Source organism: Quercus lobata, chromosome 5, assembly GCF_001633185.2.
Source record: "Quercus lobata isolate SW786 chromosome 5, ValleyOak3.0 Primary Assembly, whole genome shotgun sequence".
In the NCBI taxonomy this organism is placed as follows: Eukaryota; Viridiplantae; Streptophyta; class Magnoliopsida; order Fagales; family Fagaceae; genus Quercus; species Quercus lobata.
Genome location: NC_044908.1, coordinates 13,788,081 through 13,799,959, shown reverse-complemented (window position 1 = coordinate 13,799,959; position 11,879 = coordinate 13,788,081). Strand labels below are relative to the sequence as shown.

The 11,879-nt window shown below is 35.7% G+C and overlaps 1 protein-coding gene across 9 annotated transcripts in view; it reads left to right on the top strand.

Annotated features, from left to right (window-relative positions):
* The first annotated feature begins 1,139 nt into the window (after positions 1 to 1,139).
* Positions 1,140 to 11,879, top strand: part of LOC115991564 (vacuolar sorting protein 3-like) — a 16,864-nt gene continuing 6,124 nt past the window's right edge. For 5 of the 9 annotated variants that reach the window (XM_031115360.1, XM_031115358.1, XM_031115359.1 and 2 more), the window contains exons 1-12: positions 1,140 to 1,451; positions 1,573 to 2,215; positions 2,400 to 2,675; positions 2,849 to 3,045; positions 3,355 to 3,496; positions 4,073 to 4,145; positions 5,560 to 5,608; positions 7,197 to 7,485; positions 7,704 to 7,759; positions 9,511 to 9,605; positions 9,869 to 9,983; positions 10,182 to 10,284. In XM_031115360.1, coding sequence (XP_030971220.1) covers positions 2,081 to 2,215; positions 2,400 to 2,675; positions 2,849 to 3,045; positions 3,355 to 3,496; positions 4,073 to 4,145; positions 5,560 to 5,608; positions 7,197 to 7,485; positions 7,704 to 7,759; positions 9,511 to 9,605; positions 9,869 to 9,983; positions 10,182 to 10,284 — 1,530 coding nt within the window. In that variant the 5' untranslated portion in view covers positions 1,140 to 1,451; positions 1,573 to 2,080. Of the gene's footprint in view, positions 1,452 to 1,572; positions 2,216 to 2,399; positions 2,676 to 2,848; positions 3,046 to 3,354; positions 3,497 to 4,072; positions 4,146 to 5,559; positions 5,609 to 7,196; positions 7,486 to 7,703; positions 7,760 to 9,510; positions 9,606 to 9,868; positions 9,984 to 10,181; positions 10,285 to 11,535; positions 11,726 to 11,826 lie in introns of all 9 variants that reach the window. The other 4 variants (XM_031115356.1, XM_031115357.1, XM_031115362.1 and 1 more) reach the window with 4 other exon arrangements.

Here is an 11,879-nt window from a genome sequence, read left to right as displayed (position 1 = left end):
CATCAATTTGGGATGATCCAAGAAATTCCCGGCGATGTTGACACTGACACCGTGCTTCATGCCATTGATTTGAGGGGGAAGGTGGGCGTTGATTGGATGCGGAAACATGCTCTGCATATCATGCATTGGGGTAACCACCTTCAACGGTGTTGTCAAGCAGTGCTTGGTGATATGCCTCCACAGCATCAGTACTTCGACTGGTTCAAAAGGGTGACTCGGAGGTTCATCGATGTTCTTGGTGCTACATTGATTCTAATGGTAACTTCTCCATGTCTTCTACATATTACCGTACTTCTTAGCATGAAACCACTATTTATAAAACATGATATATGTGGTCCAATGTATGCTTAGCATCAAAGAAGTAGCATAAAGCTGTTGTCTACTTAAGATTCCTTATAGAGAACTTTGTTCATTTACCTTATAGAGAACTTTGTTGATTTCAAAATCTAATTTCAAAATCGAAGGTCATATTTCTTATTTCAGCCTTTAGAGTTATGGTATACATTCTTCTTCCCATTCTTATCATTTTTTATTTTCTGCTCATTTGAATTTTTAATTAGCATTTCTGTCTACATCTTTAACAGAAAAGATAATTTAAATTTAATTAAAGGTAATACTTGGTCTCCCTATAATTTGCAATTCTTGCTAGTAGAACTAGTTACTGTTCAAACTATTATTTTCTTATTCATTCGCATTGTTGATTTCGTATTGCATTACTAATATACTTGGTTTTTCCATGTGCAGATTGAAGGATACCTCCGTTTGTTGAGCCGTCACCCGGTGGCCACGAAGGACCACCAGGACATTACTGATGTGCTGACTGCAGTGCAGGCGATTGGCAGTGTACGATCTCCGGACCCTGAGGTCCTAAATAAGGAGGCAGCTACTCCTGCGGCAGCAGCTACTCAGAGGCCAAGCACTACTCAGAGCCCAAGCACAAGCACAGTTCCTACCAGACATCTGCCTGTTCGTACCCCTCAAGTTATCCCTACCCCTGATCCCCCTCCACCCACCCTACATCCATCCTTTAGCCCCACCATCCCTTCACCCACCCTACATCCATCCCGTAGTCCCACCATCCCTCCACCGACTCCACATCCTTGTCCTGGGTCTGAAATTCATCCACCCACCCCATAGTCATTTCCCAAGGTGTCACTCATTCCATCCTTTGACTTAGGTATTCATCTAACCCCACCTGACATGCAGCAGGAGCCACCCTCCGACAGTACGTCTATTGGCCCTTCATCAGCCATCGACCCACCCCATGTTCAAGTTGAGCAGGCTGGTGGGTTACTTGCTCAACCAGAAGGTCAGTCGAAACGTATATCAAAGGAACCTCCTTATGGGGCAGGGGGGCACAAACATGGACACAACGTTGGGCCCGAGGCATCTGACGAAGGATATGCAAGACCTCCTCCTCATTATACGAGACAGCATAAGGTCCAAAAAAGGTAACTGAAATGATACATTTTCAAAGTTTATTTTACAATATATAAGCAGCTAAAAAGCATTCTTTGTTCCGATGGAAATTACTTAATCATTATGGTTTGTTCACTTGTTACTTTCATGAAGATGATGATGCTATGAAAAGGCTGGAAGCACTAAAATTCAAGTTTAGCACAATAAAAGTAGCAACAAATAACTTTTCTATTGCCAATAAGCTTGGAGAATGCGGATATTAGGTCGATTTTGAAGTGGCTGGTAATGATTCTAACTTATTAATTTGTGATGTATTTAACTGCGGCCAATTAGAGGGGCTAAGCCTTATGAAGTTGGGGAGTTTGAAAATGTGCTGTATGATTATGTTGTTTATCAAGACCGTATCTATTTTTGAACTTTGCTCTGTACGTAGGGTCCAAAGAAACTGATGAAAAGGCTGATGAGGTTCTAAAGTAGGATATTTTGGATTGTTGGACGTCAGAAAATCACTATCGATGGACTGAATCTAAGTATTAAACATTTCTAGATTTAGACCATTGATAGTGATTTTCTGGAGTCTAACAATCCAAAATATCCAACTTTAGAACCTCATCAGCCTTTTCATCAGTTTCCTTGGACCCTACCTCCGAGGTCCACGAAAATGGAGGTGTATCATAAGAAGTCGAGTAGGTGTATTCAATCGATAAGTTTTGGTGGGGAAAGAGTTGGAGCTAGCGTTGTTGCTGATGAGGAAGTTGGGAGTGGGAAACTTGTTGCTGTTGCAACACCCAACAAGGTATGTAAAACAAGTTTGATGGGGCTTCACCCATTTTTACAATTGATGGTCTATTTTGTTATGTAAAGGGTACATGTTGTATTGTATTTAGATGTTCACATTATGCCTTAACCAATAGCTTTTTTTGGTTCTGTTCTCGAGGGGTCTTGATAAATTCTCCTGTTTCATGTTAAATGGTTGCTAGGTTATTTGCTATCGTAAATTACCTTCTGAAGAACAAATCAAAGACGTTTTGAGAAAGAAGAACTTTAAAGAAGCCATTGCCTTGGTGGAGGAACTTGAGTGTGATGGTGAATTGTCAAGGGATATGCTCTCCTTTGTTCATGCTCAAGTGGGGTTTCTATTGCTGTTTGACCTGCATTTTGAGGAAGCAGTAAATCACTTTTTGTTGTCAGAGACAATGCAGCCTTCTGAAATATTTCCATTTATAATGCGAGATCCAAATCGTTGGTCACTGCTGGTATACATCTTTTCTAATGTCTATGTTTGGTCTACTCGTACGTACTCTGTTGTCAAAGATTGCTTCTACCTCATACCGTTGATTATTCTAACTATAAACTCACTCAAAAAAACCAAAAATGTAAAATAAAAAATACAATATCTGCCCAATAATTGATGATACCATACTTTCAGGTTCCTAGAAACCGATATTGGGGTTTGCATCCACCCCCTAAACCTGTTGAAGATGTTGTAGATGATGGGTTGTTGGCTATCCAAAGAGCTACCTTCCTGAGAAAAGCAGGTGTAGAAACTTTAATAGATGATGATTTTCTTTTGAATCCACCAAGTAGAGCTGATTTATTGGAGTCAGCAATCAAGAACATTATCAGGTGCTTACATTTCTTGACTTGGTGTGTCTTCTTCTTTTTTCCTTGTGTAATTGCTGCAGCATGCCTCTCTCCCTAACCACTGCAGTGCCATGAGGTAAAGTAAACGGGGGAGGGTGGTGCCGGATCAGGTATTGGATTATCTAGTTTTCAATTTAAATTATGCTAGCATTCTAGAGAAGAATGATCCACATTTTTTCCCCTCATCAGACTGTTTTAATACTTTTTTTAATTTTTTAATTTTTTTTTGTGGCATGTGATCTGACTTCTGAGCAGTGGTGTCATTGTTTAACTCTATTGCTCTTACTATAGGTACTTGGAAGTTTATCAGGAGAAAGAGTTAACATTGCCAGTGAGAGAGGGAGTTGACACACTATTAATGTACCTTTATAGAGCTTTAAATCGTATTAATGACATGGAAAAGCTGGCATCTTCAGAAAACAGTTGTATCGTGGTATGTACCAATATATACATATGACACACACAGACCTGTCTGAGCACACACACATACATACATTTTGTATATCCTTTGCTTTCTTAAGTTAATATATTCATTATTTGTCCAGACTAATAGGGGACTTATGATATGGACTCGGTTTGTGTTAGTTACAGAACTGCATCCCTCCCCCCCCCCCCCCCCCCCCCCCCCAAAAAAAAAAAAAAACCTGATTTCTTCATGTGTAAATTGTTGAGGGGAGCCAAAGAACTAGAAAACCTGAGCATTAAGAAGTTGGAAACATTGAATTATGGTTTCTAATAAAATAGAATTTTGAGGAAAATGGATGAGAAAAGTTCTCTGAAATTACTTGTCAAGAAAAATGGTTCTCTGTTATTCTGGTTACCTTTTCTAGTAGAATCCTAGGAAGAAGTGGCTGAACGAACAGTAAGATCACAAGCAAAAACTAATTTTGTCACTCTAGATCCATGCACATTTCTTCTACAAGTTTGGCGATCTTTGAAGAAAGCCTAATAATGAATGTGCTTGATGTACTCAATGGCTAATCAGGATCTTCTTTATGTCTCTTTTTAGGTTGCTGATATCAACCAGGTGCTTGCTGTTCAAGTTTTAACATCGGAAAGAAGAGCCAATCAACTTTCCCCAGGTGGGCCCCATGCCTATAAGAATGGTCATGTCATGATGAACTTTGGTTCTGATGTTATGTATTTATTATACACGCACACACATATGAATGTATGCTTGTGTATATTGATTCAAATGGGCGCCAATCTTTCTTTCTCCTGCCATGGGTTTTTAGCCAATAATTTTGTGTTTTCTCGTGTGGATATCACAGGTGGTTCATGCCATCCTATTTTTTGTTTTACAATGTTTGGAAATTTATTTCACATCACACTGGTTTCCCTCTTTGTTTCTTTTTATAAATCCTTTAGTGAAAATTTTTGTAAGCATCACTTTGTACCAATATATAATTATTTTTTAAATGTAGGGAACTTTTTTTTTTTTTTTGGGGGGGGGGGGTGGTGGTGGATAGGAGAATAATTTATTAGGAAGAAGAAATCTCAAATGTGAGCGCCCTTAAAGAATTATAAACAGACACTCATGAAGTCCAAACAATCAACAATAGAACTACAAGACACCCCGCCAATCGAAGTACAATATTCGAACAAAGATCTCAAAAAGATATTTTTAATATCTTGTATGGATTTCTCTTTGTTCTCAAAAGATCTGATGTTTCCTCTTTCTCCATAGGGTCCACATAATGCAATGTGGTGTAACTTACCTCACAACCCTATTACGATGACTTCTAAATGCCCCTCTCTAGATGGTTAACAAATCAATGACCTGGCCTGGCATCACCGAAAGTACCCCAAAAGCCATAAATGCAAAAGACCACAGCTCCCTAGCAATGGTGCAATGCAGCAACAACTGCTCAAACATTTCGTTCTAATAGTCACAATAAGCAACTCCATTTCACATGATCATAAGCCTTCTCTGTATCCAATTTGAGTACCACTCTAGGTATCCTGTCCCTTAATTTATTGTCTAGGCACTCATTAGCTATCTAAGATCTGTCATCCTCGGACAAAAGTATTCTGATATTTAGATACTAACTTCCCTAACACCATCTAAAGTCTGTTGGCCAATACTTTTGCTAATATTTTTATACAAGCAACTCATCAAACTAAATATAGGGAACTTGATAAGATAGTTCAATATCTTATGAAAACTCAATAAGATAAAGGTTGCATTTTCATCACTTTATTTTCTTGGCTGTAGCAAGATGAGTGTCGACCCTCTGATTTGTGTCACTTCTTGGATTAATTTTATTTTTAAATTTTTTAGCAGCAGTTGAGTATATAGCCTGTATGCTTAAATTGTCATCCTAGATTGTTTTACACTTCAATTATTAATACAGATATCATCATGTTAAAAAGAAAAAAAAAAAAAGGAAAAAGAGTTCATTAAATTTTGCTAGCTGCAGGCCTATGTAAATTTTTTCCTTTCCTTTTTGTTTTTGTTGTAACCGGTCTAATATATTATTTCATTACTTATCACAGATGAAGTTATTCCAGCAATTGATCCAAGAAAGGTAGAAATTTTTCAAAGGTATGTTCATCACATACACTGCACCCCAGCTTTGCTGCAGTATAATTGTATGAAGTTATTTATATCAAAGGGTGCTCAACCTCTCATCTTCCACCTGCTTGGGATCTCTCTCATTTTGATTCGTTCACTTTTTTAGCTTTGTAAAACGATGATAGATAGACCACAAAGCTCCCACTTGGAACTAAAGCTAATAGATCATTTTTATACTTGTAAAATAAGAATTATGTTGGTAAAAGGTTAATTACTTCTGTTCCCTTTTTTTGTTTGTTATTATTTGCCCGATTACAGATCCATAAGCTTTAGCCATTGCTGTAAACATGCAATGATGCTTGTTAATATTGTTTACAATTTCTATTTTGTTATTTTGATTTTGATTTTTGGTAAAGAAACAATAACTGTAAAGACTGATGGAAAAAAAAAAAAACTGTAAAGAAAATAAAAATGAAGCTTGTTGGGTAGCCTTTGGCCAAGTCTGGATTTCTACACTCGTTATTCAAAAAAAGGGGAGGGGGGAAACCTTGCTGTCAAAACTGTTGTTCAATTTTTCAATATAAAAGGCCTTTTTTTTTTTGTGGCTGTGTGTTTTTCATTAAGAAACTTGTAGGTTGGATATGGGGCTATGATATCCAGCCTACTTAAGAGAGCAGCTAAATTATATGAATTGTGAAGATCCATACACTCTGGGACTGGTGTCAGAGCACCAATATGCTGGTCCAGAATTTGTTGTATGCCTTCTTAAATGATATATGAATGGAAAGTCAGAAAATAGTACTGCTTCAAATTGCCCTTCTCATCTATCATGAGCATGTAGCAGGTTACTTTGATGAGGTAGCCTCAATTCTTTGTCTTTGTGATTGTATTTGGAAAGGGATTGATTAACATCTTCGTACTTGACCTTCCCTTTTTCTTTTTTTAATAACATTTCATTTTAAAAAGAAAAAAAGAAAACAGAAAAAGAAAAAAGAGGGAGCCTTATTTGTGTGTAATATATATTGAATGACAAAAAAGAAAAAGAAAATATATCCATACTCCTAGGATATTCCTCTTTTTTTTTTTTTTTTATATAATTAATATATATATATGGGAACTCCTAGGATATTCCTTATACAGCTTAAATTCATGTCAAATTCAATTTAAAAGGTGTACATTTTTAAGGTTGTAGGAAGGGTATAAGACATCTTTTTCTTGAACTATACATTAAATTATTGAAGACTATAGTTGTATGACCTAAAATTATAAGTCATACAACTATAGTCTTTAAGAACTGAAGTGTCCTTGCCATAAATTTGTTACCGTTCAGGTAGTGTTGTTTCACTATCTATAACAATAAGAGATAAAGGATTCATATAACTAACGGTACAGTTTGCTCTTCTATAAGTCTATTTTTCTCATCCGTGAGATTATTTCAAAGCTATAAATGATACGGGTCTTTCATAACACAATTATCTGGTATCTTTTATTTTTGTTACAAAATTTTGTTCCTCATGTTTTTCTCAACCCCCTTTTCCCCCTATGGTTCTGAAGCCTCTTTCTTATTTTATGTGCCTTTCAAACCGTGAATTTTTTTTCACCTCTTTTAATTTCGCAGGTACCTCCAGTGGTTGATTGAAGATCAGGACTGTGATGATACTCAATTCCATACATTATATGCTCTATCACTTGCCAAATCAGCAATTGAAGCCTTTGAAACTGAAAATACTTATCAAAACAGTGACATTGGAAGGGTAGATGAGACAGTAATTTCTGATAATAGAATCAACTTGATCTTTGAAAGTCCTCTTCAAGAAAGACTGCAGATATTTTTGTCGTCTTCAAACTTGTATGATCCAGAGGAAGTTCTTTACTTGATCGAAGGATTGGAGTTATGGTTGGAAAAGGTCCATTGGAACTCTTATAATTACTTTGTTGTTGGTTCTGCCTATTGACTTGGCTGAATCTTCTGATTATGTACTATTCAGATCGTTTACTACCTAATGATTTGCATCATTTCTTTCAAACTGTTGTTAGGTTAGGCATGAATGGCATTGATACTTTTTTAGTGCCAAATGGTAAATGGTCTTTGCTTATTGCTAAATATTATTCCTGACTTTGACAGGCAATTCTTTACAGAAAACTGGGTCAAGAGGCATTAGTGCTCCAAATTTTGGCATTGTAAGTTTCAAATTTTAACTACAGACTTTTTACTTTTCCATTTCAATTTTGTTTTAGATTTTTTTTAAAAGGCACTTCTTGTATATGAAAATTTGCATGTAAGACACCTGAGGGCACAATACTTGTGTCCTGCACTCAGAAGATTTCAATAAAAGGATTTATCCTGTTCTGTCTTATATGGAGCCAATGGCAGGAGATAAGTTTTAGGGTACTAAGCATTATGTAATTAAGCTGAAGCTATTACTTTTGAGATAACTCATTAATTGGATTATAGCAGTTAGTGGCTTCTCTTGTGCTACATTCTTAGTCTTGTTGGATTTTTTAAATTGCAGATGTTTTTTAATTACTTCAGGGGGAAAAAAATTGCCATCATTTACAGAAGGATAGGAGAAAAGTTGTTTTACATGGGTCTTATGCATTTTTTCTCAAATAATGTTTATAAGTGATTATACCTTTTCCTATCAATTTAAGCTTTCAAGATCAGTGAAAGTTTTTAATGAAATTTTATTTACCTGTATAAAAAAAATTATTTTTCATAGTTTCAGAGTAAGTAGCCCTAAGTTTGAACTTTTTCATCTTCACTCTTCCTCCCATTTAAAAAATTAAAAATTCCATTTATTGGGCCCCACTTTATTAATGGGGAGTATGGGCCTATATGTGGGGTGTAGTGTTAGAATAATAGTTAAGTGATTAAATTCACAATTTTCTATCAGCTCAAGCTTTTGGGATTAGTGATAGTTAATCACGTTTGTTTTCTCTATTTGGTATGTGGAATTGACATGTTGATCATTGACCTTTAGATGTTGTCCCATATGAATTGCCTCATGTTGGTGTGCATGGTATCTCAAATCTCTTCCTCCCATCTTTTTCTCTAAAACCTTAACCAATGCCTTAAAGTTCTACTAAAATTGGAGACATCAGGAGAAACCTCTGCTTGTTTGGCTGGTGGTCTAGCTTCCATGGCTGGGTGTATTGTTTTTTTGATAATTTGATAGTTACAACTCAGGAGAGGGGATTCAAATTTTGGTTCTCCTAATAAAGGAGAGCTTACTGTGATACTGAGCTACAAGGCTCTTGGCACTGGATGTATAGTCTATCGATTTCCTTGTTCTTGCAAGATGCATTACAAAGGGGGAAAAAAAAAACAAAAAAAGCGTTGAACTTCTAAATTTTATTTCTCAAGAATTGTAGCTAATGTCACTTTGATCAGGTCAGAATAGTGGTGGGATTTTTGAGGATGTGGGATAGAAAACCATTACAATATTTTTTTTTGTGAATACGGATAGCATTCTAAGCATTTTACCTAGAGTTAAATTCGATGTGACTGTGTTTCTGTTCTATATGTATATATATTGCGTAAATCTGCTGAAGAGTTTTTTTCTTTCGTTCTTAATTGTGTATATCATGAGATAACATCTAGCAGTCTCCTAACATGCCCCGTCCATGCTCAAATGGTACCTCTTGTTGAAGAATAGGCAGAGGATCTGCTTGTGGCTGTGGCTGGAAGACCCACTTGGTGTGTGTATAACTTACTAATTAAAAAAAAGAGAGAGACATGTGGTTTGAATTAGCATTAGTTTAGATAAATTCTTTGTTGGGTATAGTTTGTGGAATTTGAAAATATAAAGGAATTTAAGCCCTATTCATGGTTTAGGAGCAGGTGCCAGCTTGTGAGTTTCATGTTATTTTAAAAGTTGTCAATGACAAGTGAATTGCTGGATATATGTGATTAATGTACACTTGTCTTTCAGGAAACTGGAAGATAGTGAAGCAGCTGAACAGTATTGTGCAGAGATTGGCAGACCAGATGCCTATAACGTTGACTCATCTCCTGATCAATCAGCCGGTAAATGCTTTATTTTATTATGATCTTTACACAACTCAGCTGTAATGTAAGAAAAATTACAGTGGATGATATGGGGATATTGTTTGCAAACCGGATAATATATGATCTTGTGTGAGAAATTGTGTTTCTATTATTCTTCATAAAATCAATTATAAGAGAACGAAATACTGTAATGTACATAGATAAAAATTTGCTATGTTACAAGCACCAACTAAAATTTCCACTTGAGAATCAGCAGAACTAATAATTACTTTCTTGTGAAGTGACTGAAAATGAAGAAAATTCGGGTTCTGCTTCTACTTCTGCCAGTACTGAAGAAAGTATTGAACTTTCACCAGCAAGAGCAAGACCTCAAAGGGTGAACCGTGCACAAACAAGGTATGTGAATTCTGGACGAACTTGTTGGAACAGATGCAATAATGTATTGAATTATATATTAATAGGAACTGTAATGGGGTGTGGAATGGAAATGGTTTAAGTACTTATTGGGTTTGCTTTGTTGCAAGTTTTGGCTTTGGAACTTTATAAATCAGCTGTAGATTGACAGGTTATAGTGTTTTGGTTTCTTAATTGCAGACTCGTGTTCATTTCTCCAAGCAAACTGAGGATGAAGCTCATAGGGCCTCACCATCTTAGAAAGAAGGATGGATCAAACAGTAACTCTTCCAGACACAATTTGGTAATTGTTGCTGTGTTGGCCACTAGTATTTTCATTATTTTGTGTGGAACACCTTGATTCTATGCTGTACTGTCTCTAGGGGTTTTGGTTTTTTTTTTTTCTTTTTTTTTTGTTTGGTGAAGTATAAACACATTAGCATTTTCTGGGTCTTGTGTTTTTGTGAGTACTCTGCAATATATCATATGATTTTTGAGATTTTTATTGTTGAAGTTGTAAGTTGAACTCTTGTTGGGCCACTCACAAACAGATATAGACTGTATTTTCTATAATGTGGTGTTCAAATTATTGCTAGCGACTGTTTTGATCTTCTCATCAACAATGAGTATAGATATGCCTGTGTGAAAGGACTTATTTTTCTGCTGTCAAATACTTTTTTTTTTTTTTTTTTACACTCTTCTCCTGCCAAGTGGCAGTTATACCCTATTACCCATTTGATTTTCATCAGTTTCGATTCCTCTGCAATTCTATAAGGTACAATCCTCACAAATTCTCTTCCAATTCCATTTTATTTTTGAACCGTCAATCAATCTGAACCCTAGTAGATCTTTTAAGAAACTAAATTTGATGAAAAAATTCCAGCTTGAAGTGATTTTGTTTTCAAATTTGATAGCTTTTGTGTGGTTTTTGCTAAATACTCAAAGAAAATGAAATGGGTAATAGGGGATTGGAATTAGTATCTGTTAAGTGGGACTTTGACTTGTGGGGTGTGTTTGAATTGGATTAATCTGTGAATGTTTGTGTGTTTTGAAAAAAAAACTGGAACTTTTCCATGTGGAATGGCTAATTAGGTAGAGCTGGTGTTTTAGACTGTTGATCTCGAATTTTGGGTTCACTGAGTTTGGTTAATTTTGATAACATGTCTTTTATCACTTGGTATTTCTTCATTTGAGGACAAGGATCCTCTCCATTTGAAATGGAACACTCCATTTAGAGTTAAGATTTTATTTCTTCTTATGATGGGAATATGTCATCTACAATTTTAGATGACACGATGAAACTACTTTATATATGCAATATTTAATTTGGATGTTAAAATGTTTTCATTAAAAATGTAGAGGATTTCCTCTGGAAGATAAAAATTGGTATCTTTTGAATTTTTCACAGATGAATTTTTATTTGAGGAGTAAAAATATAACTTGGACTACATTTTAGGTACAAGAAGTATATTTTATCCTTTAAGAGAAGAGAAAAAAAGAGCTAAATTCCTAGGAGAAGAAAGATTTACATCTGAACTGACTTAGGAAATTGTAGCATTGCAGTACTTCCAACGAATTTGAGAATTGGAACATTGGTTTCTTTTAGAGTAAGTGCAATGGGGTCTAAACGATCCCTCTGGAATTCATCAGTGCCTGTCTCTTCTTCGATAGTTGAGGACAAGAAAGATAAGAAACTGAAAGGGTCAATTAGTACAAACCAAGATTTGGAGAAGGGTGCTGTGAAGGTTGTTTATTTTTGCCTTTGTTCTCTGTTATATGTCTTATGCTCATTCTGAATTTGTATTGATTAAGATTTGTTTGATATGTATGAAAATGGTGTTAAAAGCTCTTTAGGTGAGATTCAGAGATTTAAGGATGACCCGGCAAAAATTGAGACAA